The sequence below is a fragment of the Amblyomma maculatum genome, chromosome 3 (genome assembly GCF_055883805.1).
Source record: "Amblyomma maculatum isolate TAMU_Amacu chromosome 3, ASM5588380v1, whole genome shotgun sequence".
Classification (NCBI taxonomy): Eukaryota; Metazoa; Arthropoda; class Arachnida; order Ixodida; family Ixodidae; genus Amblyomma; species Amblyomma maculatum.
The window spans coordinates 140457961-140484690 of record NC_139346.1 but is presented as its reverse complement, the minus strand read 5'-3'; the positions used below and the strand labels follow the sequence as shown (position 1 = coordinate 140484690).

Genomic DNA, 26730 nt, shown 5'->3' with positions numbered 1-26730 from the left:
AGCGATGGGTGTGGAAGTTACCCAGCCCACCAGGGTATTTGCCAGCGCTGCTCTCAACTATTACCCTAAAGTAAGTCTATGCCGCCATTGTACAAGAATTTCTGCCGTAGAGGGAAACTGACTTGTAGGTTTTCCAACTTGTACATGGCCCGGCGCGCAGCTCACTGTTCTTTACTTACACACTCACAATGTGAAGTCAATTATCGCGTAACACCGAACCATATGCCCACGTCATAGTTCATCGTTTTGACCTTTGATCTTGTCCTTACATCTTTGTTACGCTTTGCTGCGACACCATGCGACACCAGAAGTATTTCGTGGTTTCACCTCTGGCCAACTTGAAGGTAATATTCCTATGCATGGAGATCTTGACTTTACATCGCGCAGTGAAGCTATCCCTTCAAAATCACCCTCCGATCTCACAGAAAAAAAAGATTATTAACTTATTGCGTGCTAGGAGGAGATTACTCATGAAAAGTGGCAGCGCGAAAAAAGACGGACGCAGGTATACAAATATGGGCAGGATAACAGATAAGAAGCAAGGGCGAAAGCACAACCACTTGTCCTGCTTTCATGTTCGATTTTGGGAACGTTTCTTTTCCACTGCTACTTTACAATGCGAAGTTCGAGTGGGCAGCGCCTACCCAACGCTGCCGTATTATGTGGTTTCGTGAGCTGGCATTACCCGACGGCCAGTGAGTGCACTGCCATTAAACCTGCCAACCACGACCTTTCAAAGACATTCCCGTGAGTTTCGTGTATGACTGCCGATTACCAACAACTCCGACACGTAGTTTTCTAGAGAACGAGGCCTTAAACGGTATCGCGTTAAAATAAGTGGAAAGCGTCGGCATCACCTGATCTCTAGTCTACATTTTCTGGCACCTCAAGAGGTTTGTCTGGAAGTGCTTAGCTGCGAGGTGACAGAACTTGGAGCACTAACGGATTACGGCTGCTTTCATAATGAAAGTCCCAGGAGCAATTCTTGCTGTTATCGCCTGTGAAGGGAAGCATCGCCATGGAGCAGGCATTCGTAGTTCGAACAAGTAGACAGCAGGCATACAAGCAGTGCTGTTGCCCCTGTTGTGCTAGTTTACGTGACATGTGGTTATTCTGGGATGCATATTACTCTTACAGTTTTATGAAGCAATCGATTTGTTTCGGGCCGCCCGATTACAGACTGCATTATCTTCAAACACATCCCAACGAACGTGGAAGAACCGATGGGCAGAGCTACCGGAAAACGAACAAAGGGTAAATTTATGAGTTCACGGCAGCTAAGAGAAAAGAATCAGGCATGTTTTACAGCATGTAGTACAGGACAAAAATCATGGTAGCTACATCAAAGAATTCTCTTGATTCTCATCGTTACGCGCCCTACCCTTGCGTCTGTTCGTCCTAAGCTTGGCCGCTATACAAGATGCCCCGAGTACGGCTCTCCACCGACTATTACCAGATTTTTGCGGTGGCAGTGAGTGGTGCGAGTAAACGCAGCGCGGAAAGTGCGAAATCGGCAGGCAATAAAATTGCTACAGAAAGCAACGCACGTCAACGCGTGCTCGATATGTGAGTGCCGCTCACTTGTTCCAAATATAGGAGTTTGAGCAATTGAGCACACCAGCTCCGCCTATTGTTGCTTACTTAACCCCGAAAATCACAATGCAATGACACATCGACTATTGTTCAGTGCTCTTACGAGGAGGCGATTGCTACGGCTCTTTCAAGCGCGTCAACGACGTGCTTCATCTTTTCGGTATTATTTTTTATCGGCACCTGATGACAGCGCACAGGCGATTCATTCTTGCGCCAACCCGTGGCCTTACTTTGAATGCAGCAGTTAAAATCCTGTAATGTTACATATATATTTTTTAAGTATTTTTTATTTTAATGCAATAAAGCTTTGGTGAAGAGCAAAGCGCATTGCAAAGGCTGAAGATTTGACACTTTATGACACGAATCGGGATATTGATCACCTGCAGGCGGTCGAGTTGACTAGAGTGGTAGTTGAAGGTATACAGCACAAACACCGTATGGGGAGACACCGTGAAAGGTGCTGCAGTGCCGTTCCCAATGGCTGACGTTGTTCGGGAAGCTGGAGCGATTCATACAATTTGATTCTGCTTGCAATCAATTTTATCGGTGCGACTCACGTACTCAGTATCCCAATATTTTTCGAAATGAGATGATATTCTAGTTCAAGTGATTACGTTTGACGCCATACACGCTCGATCGAGGAAAAGCTCCACAGCTAAACCACGTGGTTACTATTGGAAACATGAACGCATGATCAATGCGAATCATGTAGAATGTATGCGTAAGCGTTAGTTTTCTGTAGGTCCTGGAGGTGCAATTCCAACGTCCACGAGAGCGCCCGAGAGAGACAGCATGTGTTCAATCGCATCGAGCGGCAGCAAGCTTCAATGTGGCCTGCATGCATTCCAGCTCGTTTCCGCTTGTCGAAAATGTTGCACTGGTTGCGCGGCAAGATAGAGGCCCAATCGCATCTCTGAAGACTGTGTACTCGAACTCACTCGCCAAGAGTTGGCAAGACGTAACCGGAGCTTTCAGGTTCTGCCGAATCAGGAGACTGCCCTAGGGCAATGGCAGAAGCAGAATCATCGGACACCACCGATACTTTATAAGTCATGTATCAGGCGCATTTATCGACGCGGTTTTACAGAACTGGTGGTTCGCTTTTGTAAGATTGCGGTCTAACAAGTTTATATTAACAATAGCTTTTTTTTCCATGCAGTATCCCGGGCCTTGTGGGATGAGTTGATGGCACTGGAATGATGGCTTCCTCAATGACAAACTCAGCCACAGTCAATGGCTAAAAAATATCACGCCTGCATGCGTTCAAAAGAGCATGGAACGGAAATAAGAGCAACATTTGTATTCACTCGTTCAATTTTTGGAACGCTGCAGAGATACGAAACAAAAATGTTATTTGGATTTCAGGGACACATCTGTTATAAATTTCCTACACTCACATGCTCCATCTACTGCCTACAAATGTTTAAGGTAGCCGATTATCTCACATTTTAAGCTGGAAAGTGATTGTAAGAATATGTTAATTGCTGTTTTGTTTAAGGCAGATTAGCCTAAAAATTTCTTAGGTCGGACAGCCCCAATGACAGCCGCGCCGCGGTGGTGCAGTGGTTATGACGCTCGAACGCTATGCCCAAGGATGGCATGAAACGAAGTGGCGTCCGTGTGTTGTGCGATGTCAGTGCACGTTGAAGAACCCCAGGGGCTCGAAATTTCCGAAGCCCTTCACTACAGCGTCTCTCATATTTTGAGTCACTTTGGGACGTCAGGCCCCGTAGACTATAAACCTGTTCAAATGCATGAAACATGAGCTTCTAAATTCGCACCCGCAATGGGAAAGAAAAGATGAGAATAATAAGTATATATCGGTACTAGATTATTTATTTACGGTCGGTAAAGTGACTTCGCACTTAGTGAAGTCGTATTTAGTTGACTACCTTTTTGAGAATAGCAGTTGGTGAAACGATATGAGCGCTGAAGCTAACCTTCAGAGCCACTGCTCCACTTAAATCACGCTCACAGTCTGCCATGCCACCTACCAAGAGGATTCGTTCTATGCGCAATTTTTGCGGGAAGTAAACGCCTGCCCAAATAATAATGCGTCCATTGTATTCTCTTCTCAGTATCTTACAAAATATATCAATTTGTGAGTTATTCCGAAGTGCATTCAGTGCATATATAGCACTCTACGAATTATTAGTGTGTCATGAAGTGCGTGATGAAAATACGCGAAAAGCATCTCTTCAAAGACCTGCTTGCACAAGTAATGCACTCAGCGTAATGATAAACAAATAAAAGAAGAAACGAAGCATGCGTTAAAACGAGTAGTACATTGTCGATTGCTCACAATCGTAAGAAGCAACGTCAATGTGTCGATTACAACAGGGTGACTAAAGATAAACCGATGAAACTAGAGGCGCGTCGAGGGTTGAATTTCCTGCCTGGAACATCTTACATAATTTATCTAAAGACGCGGCAAGCTTGCAAAGGCCATGAGTCTCCCCAGACACGGGAAAGTCTGCATAGCGGTTTTGCATGTAAATTTTTTGCCTTACCTGGATACAAATTCTCGCTTTCTACTTCTGCTGTGATGATTTTCTAGCACCTTCTATTGTAATCCTTGCTTGGCCGATCGTAGGCCTTGCGATCGAGGCATGCGTAAATTTTGAGTCCAATTATTGAAGGAGGCTCCAAATCAAAGTGTATTTTATGAAGAAACATGCAAAATACAGACGAGAACAATAACTAAGAGCCCGGGGGACAATGTGTTCCATTAGTCGTATTTGTATTATATGGGATTCAAAAAATGCTTAGTTTACCATTCTTGCTTGTGTTTCAAATGCTATAACGGTTCCGTGGTCCCGAAAGCACATAAAGAAAAATCCTAGGAAGGCGCACATCGAGGCAAGGGCGGACATATTCTGGCAGCCGTATTTCTATTATACCTATTCAAAAAGATCACGCTGCTACTTATATAGAGACTCGAAGAGTGTATTTACTTCGTCAAATGCCACTATGACACATACAACCTTTATTTTTTTGAACACATAAAATCTTTTATAAGGCCTCGTTTAACACGTCGGATCTTTAGCGGCCAAGTGTGAAAAAGCATAATTTATTCTCATCAGTGCTAATAACAGCACGATGACATCTTTAAATGCCTGAAAAATGGGCTAGCTGCATAATAATTCCTGTGGAATTGAAAAATTAAGAGGCGTGAGCAGTGCCGTGCGGCAAAGAGCTTACTCTAGGCTAACGGCCATTCAGTCATGGCATCAACATCAGTCATGCCATTCTGCATTCACCTCCCAGTGAATCAAAAACATTATATTCACGTTCATAATATTTTCATACCATTTATTTCATGCTTCCTGCAGGTCAAAATTTCGATCTTGTTTTCCAAAAGTCAACTTATCTGCAACACAAAAACTCATATCCATTACGTGGCATAGAACGTGCTTCAGATATCCTAGCTAGATGCATATAAGATAAATTGTGGATGTCTAGCACACTGTATGCACCAAAATCTTATTGGTCCAGAAGAATGTGTGTGATTCAATCTGTGCGAAAGCAAAATGTTTAGAGAGAAGTTCATGTTTGACCTTTATGACATGCAAGATGGACACAAGCCTGCAAGAACAGTTTATTCTCGTGGGTAATTTGAATTTCAGTATGAATATAGCATCGGACATGCAATAATATGGTGTGATTTTGCAGCATCTTTGCACTTACCTGATTCCAACAGATCACCTTTCCTTATGCTTATAAAGCCGCATGATGAGGGCCGCGATGTTGACTACTGGTGCACGGTTGTTTAGGGAAGTTATTTCATTTAATATTAAAACTTTTCAATCACTCAGCATATGCGCCCAGGGGGCTCATATCATGGTTTTAGTCTCATATCATAGTTTAAAAACCGTGTAAGGGCCACAACAAATAATAAGCTCACGCAGGGGCTGTCAGTGTTTGTGCAAAGCGTTCTCATTCAAAGCCTACGTCCGTTCTGTGCATACATTCAACGTACACTCTTTGCCAAAAGTAACCAAGCTGCATGTTTTGTTTCCTACTTGTAATATAAAGCCAATAAGGATTCCACTGCATCACAACTAGTTAAGAAGTGAGGACAGGTGCTCATCTTTACATTGCAGAGATTTAGAGCTTCAGAAATGGTATGAATCCGCTACCACATGGCTGAGAAGCAGGTTACTTTTGGCAAAGAAGGTACCTTATGGTATCATTGTAACAATTGAAGCATCCTGGCTAAAGCTTGCATTGAATTATAAGTATACACTGGCCATTATACTGCAGTTTCTTTCCATGACTCATGACCTAAACCCTCCTTTCAGCTCAGGCATTGTTCAGATATGAAATATAAATGCGAGTGTAAATTATATATTCATTGTAAATTAATAAAAGGGGATTATTCATGTATACAAATGCATAATGCATTGTTTCAAAGAAGAAAACACATGCAAGAGAGATATTGATGTCTGTAATTGTTCTCAGTAGTCGTTTCAGCATCTATTCAAACGCAGTCATTGCAAATAATACACTGCAGAATTATGCCATGTTATAGAAGTGAAATTGTGATTATCATCACGGTGTTCCATCTAACGTAGACCTTATATTACTGTTTGTTAATGTTTCTTCAAAGCTTAATTTCTCTAAGCAATGTGCAGTCAATGGCAACCGTTGTGTAAAAACCAATCTGTGCGCAACAATTCCCAAAATTAAAATTACAAGGTAGCCGAAGGTTTGCTAGTTACAGCTTAATCTCTTTGTCTGCACTGCCGTTGGCGCGCAAACGTTGCGTTTAAGCAAAAAAAGAATAGCTGCGGCTAGTCAACGCGGATCTGGCTTCTGGTGGCAGCTGGCCTCTCCACCTCATAATCCGCAGTGATATGCGGCTTGGACGCAGGGACCACATCATCGTTCACTCCTCGACTTTATTGCGTCAGCGAAAGTTTATTAATTTATTTGACCACACCCTTCATCATTCATAGCATTTTCATGTCCTGAGGCAATAAACGTCGCAAAAAAAAGTGTTCTTATGTTCAAAGGGCAGTGCACTGTTCAAGCGGACGCCACAGATTGCATGTGTCGACACTGAAGAACAGCGCACATCAAGACGAAGACGAGGGAGGACAGGAGAGACACGAGGGTTAATCTGCACTAATTTATTTCAAAATACAGGCGGAATATAAAGGCAAGTCTTCACTGACATCGCGCAAGCGCCGCGGCGAATGGTTCAGGCATCACCAATATTTCAGTTCTTTTCTAGACAATGCGATAGGTCGCTTTCCTTGTACTGAATCCATCTATCTCCGTGTCTAGAAAAGATATAAATACCTGTGATGCCACTCATCCCTTTTCCCGCTGCGCTCCCACGATAACCAAGTCATCACTTGCCTTTATATTCTGCTCTGTGTTTGGAATTGTTGCAAATTAGCGTTCGTGTGTTTCCTGTTCTTCCTCGTCCTCGTCTTGACGTGCAATTGTACTTCGATGTCTTGCCAACACACCAAAACTGCCGTGGCTGCTATGGTGTTGTCTTCCACCGATGTGAGCAAATTAGGTGAACTGCTTGTTTTTCGAGCCTGTTTTGTTAATGCTGTGGCTTTGCTGACACATATAAGTTAGTTATTCTTCTCTGACCTGGGAGTGTAGTGACCTCTGCTACCTTTACGATAGCAATATCCTTGTTTGAGAAATATCCTTGATAACCTGGTTTCAGAATAACGAAGACCACTTAAATTGCTGGAAGATGCTCCCTTCGATCCCTACCTACGGCGCAGCAAGACCACCTGGAGTTTCGATGTAGTCGACGCCTTGCTGGACTGCCACCGCTCCCAATCATCATGGACCACACCAACTTTAACCGTGCAAGCCGCGACGCTGCGAGCCAGGCTGATGACAAACCTGCCCCCTCCAGCCATATTCCCTCCCAGATTTACCGGGATCCACGACCAGTTGCAGGAGAAGAAGGTGAGGACGTTGAGAAGTGGCTACTTCATTATCAACGAGTTAGTCGGTACAACCGATGGGACCCTGTCGCCACCTTAACAAATGTCGTTTTCTTTCTAACTCACACAGCGATGACCTGGTTTCAGAGTAACGAGGACAACTTAACAACTTGGCAACGTTTTGCCACCGAGATAAAACAGCGTTTTGGTGACTCTGTTCCGGGCAAAAAGCGGGCTGAGCAGACCCTTGAATTGCCCTATGAAACTTGTACCACGTATACAGAAGAGATCCCCAGATTGTGTAAATGTGTCAATTCCAACATTCCCGAGGAAGACAGAGTCAGCCACATTTTGAAGAGCATCGCGACTGACTTGTATAAATTTTAATCGTCAAAGACACCCTTGACACCGTCTCCGATGTTATTAAACACATCCGCGCTTTTCAAGCTCTCAAAACGCGTCGTATTGCGCCGACATTCGGGCGGCTGGCCAACGTGCCTACCCGTGGTCAGCCTTGATGACCATGCCCAACTAGAGCTTCCGTCGACTATCCGGCGAATTGTGCGGGAAGAACTTCTGCGGCAACCCCCCTAACCCTGCACGAATATGCTGAGGTATCTGTCCAGAGAGTATCTAGACGGCCAGCTTCACCAACACCAGCGATTGCAGTTCAGCCTTTCGCCGCAGCTCCTGAAGTTGCAGCTTCTATTGACTACCTGCCTATGCATTTCGCCAACCGGAATGTCTAGATGCTTGACGCCCCAAGGTATGACGTCACCTCAAGTGCACCTAGATCTTCAATTCAATCTACCAAGATTCCTGAGCAGTATGAGCATTCCGCCAGACCAACGACGCGCCCTGCTGTCCTGGCTCTTATCCGCAACAGCATTTTCTACCTTCTCCACCGATATCCTACTGCTGCGGCAACGAAGGTCACACCGCCAGGTACTGCCGCAGTAGATTCCCGCCCCGCTATAGCAGCCCTGCGCCTTCAACAGTACCCATCAATCGGCAATATAGCCCCGTTTTTCAGCAATCATATACTCCGCGTGGGTATTACCGCAACATCCATACCCTGCATCTGATATAAGTGTGTTTCCTCCACCCGCCTTCCGTGCGCGTCGTTCTCCATCACAGCGGCAGCGCTCCATGTCGCCTCGGCAGGAAAACTAACCAGCACGACCAAAGGGGCGAGGCCGCTGGAAATGTGCTGTGTGCCAACATCCTTCGTGTGTTCATTGATGGTGTAGGCACATTAGCTTTGGTGGATACGAGTGAGGCTTTGTCTGTGGTCAGTAATCAGTTTAGGCGCTTGTTGGGACGCCAAGTGATGTTTGCATATGACCGTGCTTCAACGTTTTGTGGTGTGAGTGGAGAGGCGTTACGGTCACTGGCTGTGTGTAGTGTGCAAGTGTTTGTAAGTGGGGCAATTTTTCAAGCCGAAGTCGTTGTCTTACCCCATTCTACGCATCACATCATTTTAGGAATGGACTTTTTGAAGTTTTGTGGACTGCCGAAGTCAAGAGGTTCAATTTGACGGCTCGCATCTGCCGACTTTTTTTGAAAGCGGCCGTAATGAAGAAACAGCGTTTAGTATTACCGAAGACACAGTAGTTCCACCTTTATCTGCCATGCCGCTCCACTTCTTGGCCAGGTTTCATTTCAGACAATGGTGCACCCAGTTCACTCAGAATGCCTGAAGAAAAATGTTATTATTCCTCACTGTATTATCTCCATGCATCACGGCAGTGCCTTTTATGTACAATCAATCCATCGTCTGAGCCCGCAGTTTCACCAACGGGATTGAAGCTTGCCTCGTGTGGATCCGATGCGCCCCGCGTCGTTGCTTTGGTCACAGATTCTACGAGTGCCACCGTACCTCTGGCTGCTGATGAAAATTCGATCTTCCGCATGATCAGTGCCGATCTCAACTCACCTCGACGCCGTACTCTTGTGGATATTCTTCTACCCTTTTCGCCTGTTTGACGTTTCTCAAACAGATGGACCAACCTCTCGCCCTGCACATCGGACCCCTCCTACCATCGACACTGGTTCGGCTCGTCCCATCCGTCAAGAGCCATATCGCGTGTCCCCATCTGAGCGCAAAGTCATTCATGAACAAGTGGAGGACATATGGAAGAAGGGGATACAGGAGTCATGTAGCCCTTGGGCTGCCCCTGTTATTCTCACACGCAATAAAGACGATTCGTTCGAAAGACGTTCGAAAGACAATAAGAAAAAAAAACAGCCTTTGTAACGCCAGATGGCCTTTATGAGTTTAATGTTATGCCATTCGGGCTGTGCCTGCCGCATTTAAACGCTTTATGGACACAGTTTTGCGCGGCGTAAAATAGGACATTTGTCTTTGCTATCTGAACGATGTCGTCATATTTGGGAAGTCCTTCCAAGAACACAATGACCATCTAGTATGCGTCTTGAATTGTCTGCACAACGCCGCCCTGATTAAAAACTCAAAAAAGTGCCGATTTGGAGAGCGCTAAGTGCTGGTGCTAGGACACCTTGTCAATGGTGATGGCGTAATGCCGGATCCCCAGAAAACTGCCGCTGTTGAGTCTTTTAAATCCCTGCAGGCAGTGAAGGAGTTGCGCAGTTTTCTAGGGTTTTGTTCGTATTTGAGACTCTCTATATATTGTTTTGCTGACGTTGCTTACCCACTGACGTGCCTTCTCAACAAAAACTCCACGTTGACTGGAAACCGGACTGCGACGCGTCATTTCGTCAACTGAAGTTTCCTTTAATATCGAAACCCATCCTACGTCACTTCGATCCCGCTGCAGTGACAGAAGTTCACACGGACGCTAGTGGAATCGGTCTCGGGGCAGTCCTCGTCCAACGGCATGATGAACGAGAGTATGTTATCGCGTACGCAAGTAGTACCCTGAGCAAGCCGGAGCGAAACTACACAGTCATCGAACAGGATTGCCTGGCTGTAGTTTTCGCTGTGCAGCGTTTCCGTTCATATTTGTACGGACGGTCGTTTACTATCGTAACTGACCATCCTTCACTCTGTTGGCTGCGGAACCTTCGAGACCCATGTGGTCGCCTCGCACGCTGGGCCCTCTGGTTACAGGAATATGACTTTTCCGTGGTGTACAAAAGCGGGAGGCGTCATGCAGACGCAGATTGTCTTTCTATGATGTCAATGGCCTCGACAGGACCTTACAGCGACAATTTCGGCAATTATATATTGACCCTCGAGCCAGCGTTCCCCGACACGAATCTTTTTAAAATGGAACAGCAAAGTGATAGCAGTCTGCAGCCTCTCTTTGCCGCCGCCTAAGCCAGCCAGCTACAAGCCGTTTTTGTGTGCATGATGGCCTCCTATGGAAAAAGAGTTATTCACCTGTCATCCAGCGATACCTACTCGAAGTTCCCAATACGCTTTGCAGAACGTATTGCGTGTCATGCATGATGATTCAACTTCTGGGAATCAGGGAGCGGTTCGTAAACTCCACCGTGCTCAAGAAAGATTTTAATGGCCCAGAATGCGCTTGACGATTGAGCAATACGTTGTTAGTCGCAAGCAATGTCAACGCCACAAACGTCCAACTGCACCTCCATCTGGCTTACTGCACCCTGTGAAGACCCGCCGCTACATTTAACCAAACAGGCATTGACCTCGTAGGTACGTTTCCTAATTCCGTGGATCGAAATCACTGGATTGTAGTCTGCGTGGGCTATCTCATACGTTACTGTGAAACCTCAGCTCTTCCATCTGCTACTGCGCATCAAGTGTCGCTTTTCCTGCAGCACTTAGTCATATTACGACACGGGCCGCCACAAATTGTCATCACTGATCGGGGCCGACAATTCACTGATGATGTTGTTGAAGAGCTCATGCGTTTATGCGCCGCAACTTCCCGACACTCGACACCATACGATCCCCAGACAAATGGATTGACTGAGCGCATCAACAGAACGCATATCAACATGCTAGCCATGTATGTAGATACAGGGCATAAGAACTGGGACACCATACCACCCTTCATCACGTATGCTTTAATTACTTCCACGTATGAGACGACTGGGTACAGTCCATGCTTCCTGCTGTATGCCAGACCGCCACGCTACTCCCTGGATACTATCCTGCCCTTCTCAAGCCGTGAAGATCCTTGCCTGGCTGAGACCCTCTGTCTCGCCGAAGAAGCTCGGAGAATCGCCCGATTACGGTCTGGTACTTCACAAGAACGTTCTAAAGTACGATACGATGCCAGTCACCAGCGGGTCACGTACTCTACAGGCGATTTAGTCTGGCTGTGGCGTCCAATTCGGCGCCGTGGCCTACATAAAAAACTCTTGCTCACTATGACGGCCCATATGTGGTTGTCAAACGCATGTGATTTAACTTATGCAATAGCCCGCCTGACAGCATCGGGTCGTTGGTCTGACAAAACCGAATTAAGTCATGATGCCCGCTTGAAGCCCTGTCAGCCTCGCACGACTCACGAACACGCCCAGAGGGCTTAGGCTGAGTAGGGGGGAAATGTCACGCTACTGACGATGATGAAGGATTGTGCTGGTGTGCCAGAAGAAGAGGAAGAAGCGTTGGTGTCTGGGGGCTAGTAGGCTTCACATTGTCCCGCTGTCACAGCACTCTAAATAAGCACCCCCTTTAGTATTTCACCGTAACAATATTCAACAACCTCAAGACATCGTTCCGATCTGAAAGGCTACACTCCTTGCGCCTAGAATTTGGAATAGTTAAAGAAGGGTAGTAGTGATTTAGAATGTGTGTCCTAAAGCGGTGTTCACACGGTGAGACCGGTCTTGTTGTTTGAATGTGCGTTGTCGTGTTTTGAGATGGACGCTAAAGTCGAACGTTCACACTGCACTGCATATGCTGGCACTAAAGATTATATACCAAACTAATAGCAAGGCTATTCTGAAAATAGTTATGTAGTAGTGCTGAACGTAGCTTACAGTAAGCTTGTAGCTGTGAAGTGTTGCAGTTACCAACACTTATGTGATTTAATAGCGCAACCACAGACACTGCAGATAACGCATACTAATAGACGACCCGCTCTGACATTTATTGACGATTTTTAGCGTACTCTTGTCGGAATTGCCTATTTGTATGATGCCGTTTACTATTAGCTTTGTGTCAGTCTACTGTGGAGGCTACGCACCCTTCAAACTTTTCATTGGTAGGAACCATCGCTAGTGTGCTTTGTATTTGCCACCTTTATCTTAAATCACATCTGGGTTCACAGTATTTGCATCATGAAATTTCTGTCTACTATAATAGCATCTGCGTTCCAGAACTTTGTCGCGGGAGCTATCGTCTCGTGTTATAGTCACATAGCTACCCTGATCAATTAGTAGAACATTCCTCAACAACCCTATTTTCGACACTGTTGAAACTGACTTTTGAAGTTGATCTGTTTAGCTGATAGTCACTTGCTTATGAGGCTGAGGTGATGACATTATTCTGAATTTTGAATAGCTTTACTAGGGATAGCCTGATTGAGGTTGAAAATCTTTGTCCTAATAATATATCCCCATCAGATATCCTCTTACTCAGGAGGGTGTCTTATACCTATTCTTTTTGCTCAGTGCTTCTTAAGTATTCTAAATTAAGCGTTTAATCAGAGTCAGTGCTTTACTTTTGGATTATAAGTGCCGTAGTCATCTTAATTAAGCTGCAGTCACCGTAAATTGGTTTGAAACCTTTATTTTTGCATATCATTATTTTGTTTTTGTGTTTGTTTTGCGGGGTTTAACATCCTAAAGCGAATATCAATATCTGAAATCATAGTTCAACTTTTCCTAACCAATTTGGATGCTTAAAGCCAATTGATGGGAATTTCGAAGGTGATGACAAGACAATACAATATCTATTTTAAAGTGAAGAAAATTCTATTTCGTAAATTATGGACCGTTTAGAAATCAAACACTTTTTTCCACAAAAGTAATTTCAAGCTGGGCGCATTAGAAGTGCAGTAACCTCGAGGAACGCGTGACGTCTGCTGATGGCGTGTTAATGTATGCTTAAAGCTGCCTCAGTTAAAATGCATGCGCTGTGGTGCCATGCCATGTAAGCTGTTTTGCTTCGTTGGTGCGGGAAAAGGACATTCATAGCCAGATTCTTTATTTTTTGAGCGACGGAGCAAAAGAAAACGGTATGACAGGATCAAGTCGTGGAATAAACTCATTCTGTGCAGTTGTAACACAGGACATTTTTTTCGGCAAACATCCATTTCTGCCGAACTTCTTGCACGTCTGATGCAATCATTTCTAGATTTGAGCAGAAAAAAGAGACGGATTTCCTTATGTTGCTGAGTTTTAAAAGGCAAATTTTTCACTGCGTCAAAAAACTATTATATTATCATCTGTTGATGGCTGCGTACTGCACATCGGTACAAACCAGACAAATTCATTAATTAAAGAGCTAGTTCATGATTTATGAAAATAAGCTACGTAACTACAAGTTTTGATTCCGTTGCGGTTGAGAATTTGTACATGAAATATTTTTGTAATACAAACTCCACTTTCGGAGTAATTTCTAAAGTGGTAGCAGAAACTACCTTTTTGGTTTATGATCCACGGTAGAACTAGAGAAAAAAATGGCTACACGGTATGAAAGTGCCCTGAGTAAGGGTAGAGGGGGGAAGCCTCAGCTCGCCAAGTCCAGCCATCATCTCTATAAACGGACGTGTCCACTTGTCGAAACGATGGCTCGACTTGGGAACTGAAGCCCCCCTTCAACCTCCGTTCACTGCTTTCATACCTTGTTTGGTTCATGTAATCCATGCTTATGTCAATATCTTTTTTCGCAGAAGACAGCCTGCGTACGCATTCAGAATGGATTTGAGGGTGTTGATTTTTATCACAACACGTTTCAGCAAGCAAAAAGGGAACAGAATGTTTTTTTTAACTTTAAGACAAGGATTTCTTTGCCTGAACCTCCGGTGCTAAAATATGAACAATGTTTGCACTGGTGAACATTCCTGAGGTTAGGCCGCACGCTACGCAGATATATTTAAAAGTAAGAAATTGCACAGCTGCCATCACAGATAAGCCAGTAGAGCACCATAAGTAAAGTGCGAACGTCGTGGGTTCAGATCCTACTGGCAGCACGCGGTCGTTTTTCAGTTTTCTCAGGCAAAAAGTAGATATTCTGTGATTGTTAATCGACCTGCACATACAAATAAAAGTTATGCCACACTATGCTTGATTTCAGTCGCTATTAGCTACCTGAAGCATTTTTCTGCTTTGCTCGCACAGTTTAAGAGTTAGCTGAAAATATGAGAATCTATGCGTCGCTTTCATTCTGTTGTCCTTAGATTTTGCTATTAGAGACGTTGTTTAAGGACTCTACGAATTAAAATGGCTGGTTTCTTCAATGCAGTGGTTTTACGGCGGTTTTGATTATCTTGACGCATTCGCCGATGGTGCCAATATTCAGTCCAAATAAATTAAAGGAGCTAACCTCTCGCTTTGTGAACTGCGCTCTTTGTTCTGCATGAATTTATTTTTTCTGCAGTGCTGCATAAAGCACTGTTTTTTAACGTCAAGCAAAGCTTTGCCAACTGCGAAAAGAAGCGAAAACAGCTGTATCCTAACATTGCGATCATAAATTATGCATTGCGATTTCGTGTTTCTAACACCGTGTTCTATGCTCACAGAATCGCTACGTGCTATTTACAGCGCAAAAGTGAAGTACAAAAAGTGAATGTCTTTACACCTTCCTCGTGTTTGGCTAGGTCTTTGAACTCGGGATCTAATCGCTGTTGTTGTGTGAAACTGCTGGCGCTTACCGCTACCAAGAAGGCGTCTTCGTCGTCTTCTTTCGTGGGAAGCATTGACGGGAGCTCCGGATAAGCAGTCTCCACTGGAATGTTTGCGGCCAGACTTGTAGACTACAGAAATGTCAAAATCTTGAAGACGTAGGCTCCATCGGGTAAGGCGGCAATAGGGTCTTTCAAATTTACCAGCCAGCAGAGCCCGCGGAGATCGCTTACCATCATTAATAGTCGACCGTATAGCTGCGGCCGGAACTTCGAAGTCGCCCAGATGATCACGAGGCACTCCTTCTCGGTCGTCGAGTAATTTGATTCGGCTTTCGAGAGGGACCAGCTAATATACGCGACAATGCTCTCATGCCGGGCACTTTCTGACCGAGAATTGCGCCTAGGCCCACACTGCTTGCGTCGGTGCGAATTTTTTATAACGTTGTTTATTACTACAGGGCGTAAAGGAATATGTAAAAGGAAAATTAAAAGGGGTATTAAATGAAAGAACAAACGCTGGCTGCTCTAATAAAGTTCGAGAGGGAACGATGATAAGGCTCTTGTGTCCAAGCAATGTAAGAAGGTGGGTTTTACGGCGAAAGGCCCATTGCCGTCAGCTTCCGAATTCTCGTCGGCTTCAGTGCCGGTCAAAACCACACCAAGGGGTGACATGTTTTTGTGACTTGCAGACAGGACATCCTGGACGTTGAATAAGTATCGGTATTGAGGCCATGTTCGTATTATAGCAGGTGTGAGGGCAACTCCGACCCGGATACTCCGTCGCGTGACCTCCTTTGCGCGGGTAAGACCGCTGGGAAGAGTTATCGCACACGGGGGGACAAGAGCACGTGTGAGGAGCCGGAGGTGCTCCTTTCTTGTGAGAAGCAGAGTGGCATCATCCATACTGAGGAAGCGTGGCAGTGAGGAGGGCAGAGTCAGCTAGCGGGTTGCGGAATCTGCATAGCTTTGCGAACTGAGTAGGTCACGTGGTACCCACTCAATTTGAACGGTTTGTGAGATGCGAGCCGCCCAGACGATATATATTTTGGCAGATTTCTGGCCTCCGACTGACGCGCCAGAGCAGACGTGTTGCTTGAAGGGAGTCGGTGCGGACGAGAATTTTGCCTGTAGGTGGTAAGGTTATGTCGGATACAGAGCGAAGTGCGTCTTAGACGGCAACCAGCTCAGCACAGAAAGAAGAAGGTGGTCATGCAAATTGACATCTGGATGTCCTATTAGGTGCAGGCTAACAAGGACAATAAAGAGCAGTTGTTGTTTCACATCAATCAATGCTGGAATCTACATATATAATTAAAGTGCTATGGCGGTGCGTATTAGCCTCGCCATCGTTATCAGTCACCTAAAATAGGAGGGGCCTGTAAGTGGCGCTTAACTTCCTCGAAGGGTTCTGTTTGCGGTGCGTCCCATTTAAAAGGTACGTCAGCATTTGAGAGTGTCGTCAACGGTTCGGCGAAGCTCAAGAAATTCTCGACATAACGCTGATAGTACACGCAAAGTCCAAGGAGTCGTCACAAAGCTTTCATGTCCCTCAGCTGTGGAAACTTGGCTGTCACAGCCGTTTACTATGGGTCCGGGCGAAGTCTTTTCTCGCTTATGATATAGCCCAGGAACGGCAGCTCCTCTCCATTGAAGTGGCATTTTCTGGTTTCCGTGTTAGCCCTGATGACTTGATTGCTTTCAGCACTGCCCGGAGCCTTTTTAGATAGTTTTCAAAGCTTGATGGGAAAACAAAGGTGTCTTTTAAGCGTAACAGACAAATTCGCCACTACAAGTGAGCCAACACGGTATCCAAACTCGCTTGAACTTCGCTGGTGCAGTGTAGATACCGAACGACATTACCTTGAACTCGAACAGGCCGTCTGCCGTGATGAACGCGATCTTCTCGAAGTCTCTTTCGACGATCTCAGTTTACCAGTACCCGCTCTTGGGTCCATCGATGAGTACTCAGGATTGCAGAGCCGATTCAGTGTGTCATCGATGCGAGGGAGCCGGTAAACTTAAGTCTTTGTTATGCGGAGGTGATCAACGCAGAAACGAACTGTTCCGTCATTTTTCTTCAAAAGAATGATGGGAGCCGCCCATTGGCGGTTCGGTGGCTAGATGGCGCGGTCGCGAAGCATTTCGTCGAATTTCTAGCAGATGGCTTGGCAATCTCGCGGCTGTACACGACAGGGGTTTGACGTAGATGTCGGGAATATTCTTCTGTGATAATGCGCTGCCTTGCAAACGGAGTTTCTAGCACCTTCAATATGACGAAAAGCATTCGTTTTAGCTTTCAAGAACAGTGCGAATCTCGTCTTCCCTCCAAAGTAGTGTTGGGTTGATGTCGCACGTGATCTGATCTCCTCGGGTGGATGAATCTTCTGCAGGCTCGTCAGGAGGGCGAAGACTTCTCGGGTGTCTGACAGCGCGTCGAGGAGTGCGATCGTCGTGTCCTTGTTAAGATGCCGGTATGCTTCGGTGAAGTTCGTCCCCAGCACCCGAGCCTGTCCTCCTCTTATAGGTGCGACAGCTCTTGCGTTGCCGAGCCTTTTTGTGTGAGCAACAGGTTGTTTCCTTTGACAACTCTTTTGACAATTTCGACGTCTGCGTTGTCCAAGCAAGCGAAGACGCTTCGTCCGGGCGGCACGCATCCCGGTTAGAATGATGGCATACGTCGATGTCGTCGTAGTAGGTATTGCGCTGTACGTCAAGAGCTTGACGAACGTTCAGCGAAAGTCCATGATTGCTCGATGTTCACGGAAAAAATCCATACCCAGAAAAGCGTCTCGCAAGAAGCTCTGTAGGACCATGAAGCTCATAGCATAAAGGCATCCATTCACTCAGTCTCGCGGTGAATCGTTCGTATGGCGTAATAACATTACCACCAGCGGTACGGACAAGCAAGGCATCCCAAGTGGTCGTCCCTTTGAAGTCTGGGTGAATGATTGTTGAGGTCTATATAAGGATTATTATCTTAAAAAGCGTCCTTTCCTGGGTTTTGCGGCGTCGGCATTTTCCCTCATACCCAGCTCCACTTTCACTCCCTCCTTCCTTCCTTCCCTTACGGCGCGAATCAGGTACCTACAGAAACAAGTGTGACATATACTGCGCGTTTCTATTTTAACCAGCTCCACTGTCACTCCCACCTTCCTTCCTTCCCTTACAGCATGATTCAGGTGTAGACAGAAGCAATTGTATGACAGATACTGCGTCATTTGCATTCATGTATTGTTGTTGTTGTGGCTGTCGGAAGAAGCAAAAGAAAATGCATGGGCCTGCTACTGGCTCCAGCTGAGCCACCTCCGCTGCCTCGTGCAGAAAGAAGGGAGAAAGTAGAAGAAAAAGAAAAAGAAGAGGGAGAGAAAGACGCGCGCCGAAACAACAGCCGTCGTCCACCACCTAAACGGTGGCGGGTGCAATGATGGCCTACAACAAATAAAACTTTGGTGGCTGGCTAGCCCCCGCCGCAAGCGGCGTTGACCTACTGACCCAGCCCCGTAAGGCCAGGAACAGTCACGCTTTCTTCGACACCAATTATTAAAGGCACGCTTCAGAGCTCAAGTGGACTTTCACTCCCACCTTCCTTCCTTCCTTTCCTTAGGGAGCGATTCAGGTGTCCAGAGAAAAAAGTGTGACAATACTGCGCCTTTTCATTCCTGCGGACCAATTATGGAAGGTACGCTTCACAGCTTAAGTGAAAGGCGTCACCGCCCATTGTGCACACTACAAAGATGATTCATGAATAATGCGAACGCCAACACAGAACTGCAGGGTAACATGAGCAGTAACCGAGAATTCACACACACACAGAGAAAAGCATATTTTAGTGTAGCTTGCGTATGTGCACCTAGTTCACCACGGTAAAAAAAAAAAAAAAACATCGCTTTTCAAACCATGTCTTGACTGGCATCGTTTCAACATTAAGCTCTTTGGCGCCCGTTCCTGGGTCTCGCGTTGTCGTCGCCGTCACCGTTGTCCCTCGTAGCCAGTTGTCTCTAATTGTACATACATGTCTTGCTCGAACTCTTTTCCTCAATCTATCGAAAAGCTGAAACAGCTGACGGGCTGCGTTGAAATTTCGCATTAGGAAGTATCGTACTCGTCGACGATTTTTTTTTCACTGTGTAGTAACCTCACCTTCAAAGGTTGCTGTCTTCAGTTTCCCTTACGAGGGTTCGGAGACCTTTCTTGAACACTTGCATCGTAGATGAAACCCAGCGACGAAAAGCAGGTGGTGTATGGTGTGGGGACCTGAACAGACGGCTTGATGGCACAAACTCTCCGCTGGGCAGCTGTCGATTTCTTGCGGTCGTTCACTGGCGCTGGGCCGTGTGGGGTCGATTACAAAGCCACGGAGGCCTCTTCATTGGTACAGGCAGCGGCGAAGGATGTTTGCAAGTTCACGACACTGGAAGCTGATTGAGCAGTTGTTTCGATGCCTTCCAGGCGTCGCGCTTTCCGGAGCTTCAAGGTCGTTCGTCAGCTTGGTAAGCTGGGCCGAAGGGGCGGCGTTCAAGGGGAGCTTGACCGCGTCGATGGGGCCTTGGAATGTCTCGTCGGAGCGCAGGGTGGCTTAACGTAGCAGCGTAGTTGATCGCAGTGGGTTTTTGGGTCGTGGCCGTCGCATGGGGAACGCCCAGTTGCTGCTGGACTTTTCACAGATGGCGCCCGTGAGAGTTGCTATCTGTGGCTGTTGTGATAACGGTAACAAGTGGCGCAGTTCTTCCCGAACGACCTGGTGGTTAAGGTATCTCAGGCAGTCTCCGCTTACAGATGATCCATTGAAGGGGCTTGTGCGCACAGCTTCAAATGCTTAGTTGTATTGTTGCTTGCAGGCGTCCATAATCATCACAATAATGGACGCTTCCATTTCAAAATAAGCCCATATTCTTGGCAAAAAAAAGCGTTTTCCACACCTGGCAAAAAAAGTTTTACTTTCTTCTCTTCCGTCATATTTGGGTTGGCGCCGCAGACGAGGCGCTTCATCTCCTCGATATAGACGAGCAAGGGTTTCTTGAGGAGTTGTAGCTTTGAATGTATGAAAGCATATCTTTTTCGTTTTTTTTTTTGCGATGCTAGTAAAGGGCTTCAATATAACATTGAAGGCTTGCCAGGTGTTCCTTCAAAGAAGTTTCTTCATATTGGAACCATGTCTGAGCAAATTCCTGGAATAAAAAGTAAACTTGCTTCAGCATCGTTTCGTTTTTCTAGGCGTTGAATGTTGCCATGCGTTCGAAAAATTCAAGCCAATCTCTACAACATCGTCTGGCCGCCACTTGGACATGGGGGCTCGTGGGTGGGACCCCAGGTAGCTTCTGCTCGGTAGGTGTCATCTTCGGTGGTAAGTCACGTTGAAAGAGTTCTGCCTCTCAGATAGCTGGGACTCAGCTCATCCATCATATGTCACGTAGTGGGGACAATGCCGTTGGTGACAAATGCGGAGACTGGAGTTGCGCTCAAAATAACTACTTATTGGGCTGTCTTGCGCGCTCAAAGGAGCTAAGCCATTGCCGACGATATAATTAAGTGCATTCAGTGGTCGTCAATCTGCGAATGTCCGTTGCATTCGGCAGCGCACAATTCAAAGTTAAGGCGGAAACATCGAGGCAAACCAGCTAAAGGATACTGGAAAACTCTCAAATAAGAGGAAAGCAATTGTGCTTGCGTGCTATCCTTCGAGTGTAATGTTAGCGTATTTCATGCTACAAAGAAAATGATAAAGACCGATTTTGCGACGCTAAGCATGAACAAACAAAGAACACAAGATCGTTCCCTTCTCTACAGTGACAGTGATAAGGCTGGACGCTGACGGCTGTTGAAAACAACGAAATAAATATTTCAAAGGTTCGCAGCAACGTTCACTACTAGTCGCCTCATGCTAGTCAACCGTTCGAGGAATGATAACGCTGTTTCAACCAACAGCCTTTTTCAAACTTAGCTCCTGTGGCAGCTCAGTGGCTATTTCTGCTGGAAAAGGCCGTGAGTTTGAACAATGTGAAATTCCGCACCACTTGACTGCAACAAAATACAATAACATCCGTAAAATAATCAATCATAGCACTTTGACGCAGTAGTTCCCAGCCATGTATGCGCGGGGACCCTCCCTCTTCTGGACGAGTGGAAGTGTTGGGGGGCCCCTTGAGGCTTGAAAGGAAACGAAGGTGGTAGATCGTATGCGCACTGCTACCGCACGCAGCATGCCGCAGAAATTGTGGTTGAATTAAGTCTAAACTGGCCTCTAAAAACAGACACTTAAACAGCCCGCAATGACCTGCGGATGACGTGAGGAAGGGGCGACATGTCGCGCCGGGATTCGACTCGTTTCAACACCGCGCTGCTCACTCATCGAATACCCGAAACGCTTTGCATTGCAGCATTGCCCAGCAGTTCAGCCAGAGCTCGAGGGTCATCGATGCGGGCATCAATAAACGCCCTAGACGCTTTCGTCTCTTCCTCTTTCTCGCGCTGGTCTCAGTTTCTGCACTCCCATCGCTTTTCTTTCGCTTTGAGAAACAAACGTTGGCTTTGAACAGCCGCGCTCAACGTCATCACGAATATGAACAAGATAGTCAAAGTAGTCGAGGAATTCTATACAGACCTCTACAGTAGCCAAAGTAGTCAGGACCGTAATGATATGGGCGGTAGGGAAAAACAGTCAGATGTTCTACCAGAGACGAAGGACGAGGTCAAGAAAGCATTAGAAACTATCAAAGGGGGGAAATCAGCTGGAGAGGATCAGATAACTACAGATTTTCCGAAAGACGGGGGGGGGGGGGGGATATCGTGCTAGAAAAACTGGCCACCCTGTATACGCAGTGCCTGGTGTCATCGACGATACCCGAACCTTGGAAGAACGCAAACATTATCCTCATTCATAAGAAAGGGGAGTCTAAAGACCTTAAAAATTACAGACCAATCCGCTTACAATCTGTTACGTATAAGGTATTTACTAAGGTAATCGCAAATAGAATCAGGACAACCGTATGCTGCACTCAAGCAAAGGATCAAGCAAGTTTTTGGAATCTGTACTCTACTATTGATCATGTGCATACCATCAATGAGGTGACAGAAAAATGCTCGGAATATAACCAGCCCTCATACATAGCATTCATTGATTACGAAAAAGCATTTGACTCAGTTGAAACCTCGGCGGTGATGCAGGCATTGCGAAAACAGGGGGTAGACGAGCCGTACGTGAAAGTGCTGGAAGGTATATATATAGTGGCTGCACAGCAACCATAGTTCTGCATAAAGAAAGTAACAAAATTCCCATAAAGAAAGGTGTTAGGCAAGGAGACGCAATCTCCCCAATAGTATTCACAGCTTGCTTAGAGGAAGTATTCAGAGACTTGGAATGGGAGCAGTTAGGGATAAGGGTAGATGGAGAATACCTCGGTAACCTGCGATTTGCTGATGACATTGCCTTGCTAAGCAACCCGGGGGATGAACTGCAAATAATGATTGATGACCTGGACAGGAAAAGTAGAAAGGTAGGCTTGAAAATCAATATGCAGAAGACTAAGATAACGCTGAACAGCCTCGGTAAGGAAGAGCAGTTTACATTAGGTAGCGAAGTACCGGAAGTAGTAGGCGAATATGTCTACTTAGGACAGGTAGTAACCGCACATCAGGACCATGAAAGGAAATAACGGGAAGAATAAGATTGGGATAGAGCGCATTTGGCAAGCATTCGCAAATTATCACTAACAGCTTACTGGTGTCGCTCAAGAGGAAAGTATACAAATATTGCATCTTACCTGTACTCACCTATGGGGCTGAAACGTGGAGGCTCACCAAGAAAGTTCTGCTTAAGTTGATGACAACGCAGAGGGCTCTGGAATGAAAAATGTTAGGGGTAACATTGAGAGTTAGAAAGCGTGCAGAGTGGGTCAGAGAAATAACTCAAATTACCGACATTCTAGTGGAAATTAAGAAGAAGAAATGGGCATGGGCAGGGCATGTAGTGCGAAGAGAGGATAACCAATGGTCGCTTAGGGTAACAAACTGGATTCCAAGGGACGTAAAGCATACTAGGGGGCGGCAGAAAGTTAGGTGGGCGGATGAGGTTAAGAAGTTCGCAGGGGTCAAGTGGAGGCAGCTAGCACAGAACCGGATTAATTGGAGAAATATGGGAGAGTCCTTCGCCCGGCAGTGGGTATAGTCCGGCTGATGCTGATGATGCTTTTAACCCTACAAAACTATCTATAGATAAGCTCGAGCTATATTGCAAACCTTCTTCTTGTATGTGTAGGCGTTGGGTCTGGCGGACCCTTTAAAACTTCCTCGGGGTATCCTTGGGCTCCGCGAATCCGTATCTGAGAAACACTGCTTTAACAAATCGAAGGGATCGAACTGACCCGGAGCTTTCCACATTGAGCTGACAAGTGGAAGCGCTAGTGGTTGAACTCATCCGAAGCCCCCATAACTCACAAACAGATTTGGACCATTAAGCTCAATGCACACACATTACTTCTTACTTTAAATCTCTGGCTAGCAGGCGCTGGCTCAAATGACCAGATACTGCTGGAGGCAGGGCACTTCTGAATTTGTAACTGACCGCATTGGAAAACAATACTCGGAAATTTCAGGGAATCAACAGGAAGAGACAGGGTATAGGAACACATGAAGTAAACAATTGTTTCCATATATGCGAGCTTCCTCCCTTTTTATATCAAAACGAAGAATGGGGGAGAGGTGATGGCTGTGGTTAAAGCTGAAGAAAACTTTGTTCTTCACAAGGGCTTCACAATTATTGACTAATAAAGGTTTGGGCGGCGCTGCTATTGATAATCGCGCAGCAGACAAAGAGGCTGAATTAAGTAACATGAGCTCGAACGCTCATTCTTCAGATAATGACCCTAGCAGCTTAGCCAGGAAGAAGTACCACGTCATCGGTTCTCTGCGTCGACTGAGAAGTCACAGCTACCGGGCGTCCGTCAATAATGGAGGCGGTCTGCAGCCACCGGACCACAGTCGTGGCATAGGAGTTAGGACGTCCGTCTCGGCTACGGGAGGTTGTTCGTCCGAAACCCGTCGCCGGACGCTCACCAGTAAAAATGGGTACAAGCGTCCCCCGGCCTGGCGTCCGGCTCATACAGAGATGTGCGCTTGGATCAGGCTCCGCAAACCTCGATCAGCTCCCTCTGGGGCAAAATAATTTCAAACTCTTCAGCCTGCAAAGGTGGTTCGAGTTACTGTCTTTCACGGGGTTCAAAACTGAAAACGAGTCGTGTCTTGCACACGCAAAAACTCAGAAATGCCTTGAAGTTTCAAGTGCGAAACGATCTAAACCAGCTGTCGAAACACGTAAAGGTTCACTGTCACTGCAACCACCGGGTCGACTTCATGACAAACTAGGCTGAGCGTTCCGTATTACGCACAAGGCCCACGTTCTGTGTCTCGTGCTATAGGAAGGCCGCTTCCACCAAAAACGTATCCAGCCAGCTTCTTCGGTACCATACATCTCAGCTGCGAGCTACCTTCCGAAGTCTTCGTACCGCTTCGGTTGCCCTCACCCAGCGCCGATATCTACCCCTAGTTGCAAAACGGTTTGGCTGATTACTACGCCTTGGAGCTTCCGCCGACCGTCAGTACTCCCTACCAGTTCCCTGCCGCATGGATCGTCCCATTTCACAGCGCCATCAGCGCCATCAAGGCTCAATGGCGCTCCTGCGGTGAACGGCAGAACACAATGCGCCCTCAAGGTTTTGCAGGAGCCTGGCGCAGACATTTTCGATTCATGACCAGATTCCGCTCAGCCAAACCTCGCCTCCTCCGTTTTTCACGCCGGTTACTTCAGGTGCCCCTCGTATCGTCGACCCTGCCCATCTCCCAAGCAGCAGTCCACACCTGGGGGTAGCTCATCGTTGCAAACTGAGCTGCATTATCCTGCAATTAATTCGTTACCCCTGGGTGACGTTTCTAAATACCTGTTCGCGGCTGATACTTGCCCCAGAAGCATCTATGTCACCTGCAATTTTGTGATACTCGCACCACCTTGCTACGACGATCCACCACACACCCAGGTCCATCGTATCCTTTCTTTGTCGTTAAGGTTGGTTTTGTTGAGATTTCCGCTATTCCTATATACTATGGCCTGACAAGTGCTGCGCAAAGGGCAGTATTACCATTACATAGAGCGGTTTTTAACTGTTTATAACCATGTAAGAGTTATGTCGGTGTAGTCTGTGAAGGTTGAATAATTGCGCAGCAAGGCAGACATTATACATTTGACAGAAATCAGTAATTAAGCAACAAAAAATAACTAATAAGAAAAGGAAAGCCGTCCACAGAAATGCTAAGTCCAGTTTTTAAATTAGCGTTAACGGGAATGTGGTTCGAAATATTTAACGTCAAACTAAGCTATTTTGCGTATAACGTCAAATACGTCGATGGGCGTGATATTGCTGCGGAAATAGCATTCACAGCTGCTACACGACAAAGAATAACAAGCGATGCCACTTTTAAAATATGCATTGCGCTAAGCCCGATTTACGAACTAAAATGCTTATTTTGACATTAAATATTCGGAAATACATTACCCAAGGAAGAAATTTAAAAACTCTACTGACGCTTGCTAGCTAAAATTTATAATGAGGAATTATTTACTTAATTATTGTTAACAGTTTAATTACTCAGCTCTACTATGTAGACAATGTCTGCCTTGCTGTAGAATCCACTGCAATGACTGCACCCACGTATATCTCACTGGTATCAAAAAAGCGATATGCAAACTGTTTAAGAAACATCCGGGTTATAAAAGAGCAGAGGAGCAGAGGCACAGCAAACAAAAATATATTGATACTCGACCGGCGCTTAGAAACTCATCAGAGTAGCCGCGCAAGTGAGACAAAAGATTCTTGAAGCATTAGAGAACGAAAATATGAGCACTCCAGTATTGCATTTCCTGTTGTTATTTGATTATAAGGAGAGCGCTCGTAGCTTTTCATAGCGACATTCATTAGACAGTACCTGAAGCTACCTTTCGATGTTTTGACTTGAGCTCGCTACCTATTTAACATAAAAGCAGAGAGTATTCGGCGCAAACGAGATGTAGATAAACGCAGACTAATGCGTAGACGTATGTGCCTGCTCTTTCGCCTTTTTCTATCTGGCTTTGTATAGTGCAAAATATCATGCTTAAAATTTGTGCACGGAATATAAGGTCATACTTGACATAAAGAAACCAAATTAAAGTTCACTCCTCCTTCAGCGATTTTTGCTTTGTTGTCAGCCGCTTCACATAGAGCGTTCTCAAGGCAACAATAGCTCTCTTCAGGCTCGCTCCTGAACCGAGGCAGAAGGAGGACACCCCAGTTATCACTTCAGCGGTAGTGAATGGCACCTGCAGCAGCAGAAGCACTGCACGAAGCGTGCTGAAGCCTTTTTAGATAGTCTTCAAAGCTTGATGGGGAAACAAAGGTGTCTTTTAAGCGTAACAGACAAATTCGCCACTACAAGTGAGC

The 26730-nt window shown here is 45.9% G+C and overlaps 1 protein-coding gene across 2 annotated transcripts in view; it reads right to left on the bottom strand.

The window, feature by feature from the left end:
• Positions 1–4472, bottom strand: part of LOC146196200 (uncharacterized) — a 77444-nt gene extending 72972 nt beyond the window's left edge. For both annotated transcript variants that reach the window (XM_084598117.1, XM_084598118.1), the window contains exon 1: positions 4368–4472. In XM_084598117.1, the coding sequence (XP_084454243.1) occupies positions 4368–4466 (99 nt within the window). In that variant the 5' untranslated portion in view covers positions 4467–4472. The remainder of the gene's footprint in view (positions 1–4367) is intronic.
• Positions 4473–26730: the final 22258 nt, after the last annotated feature.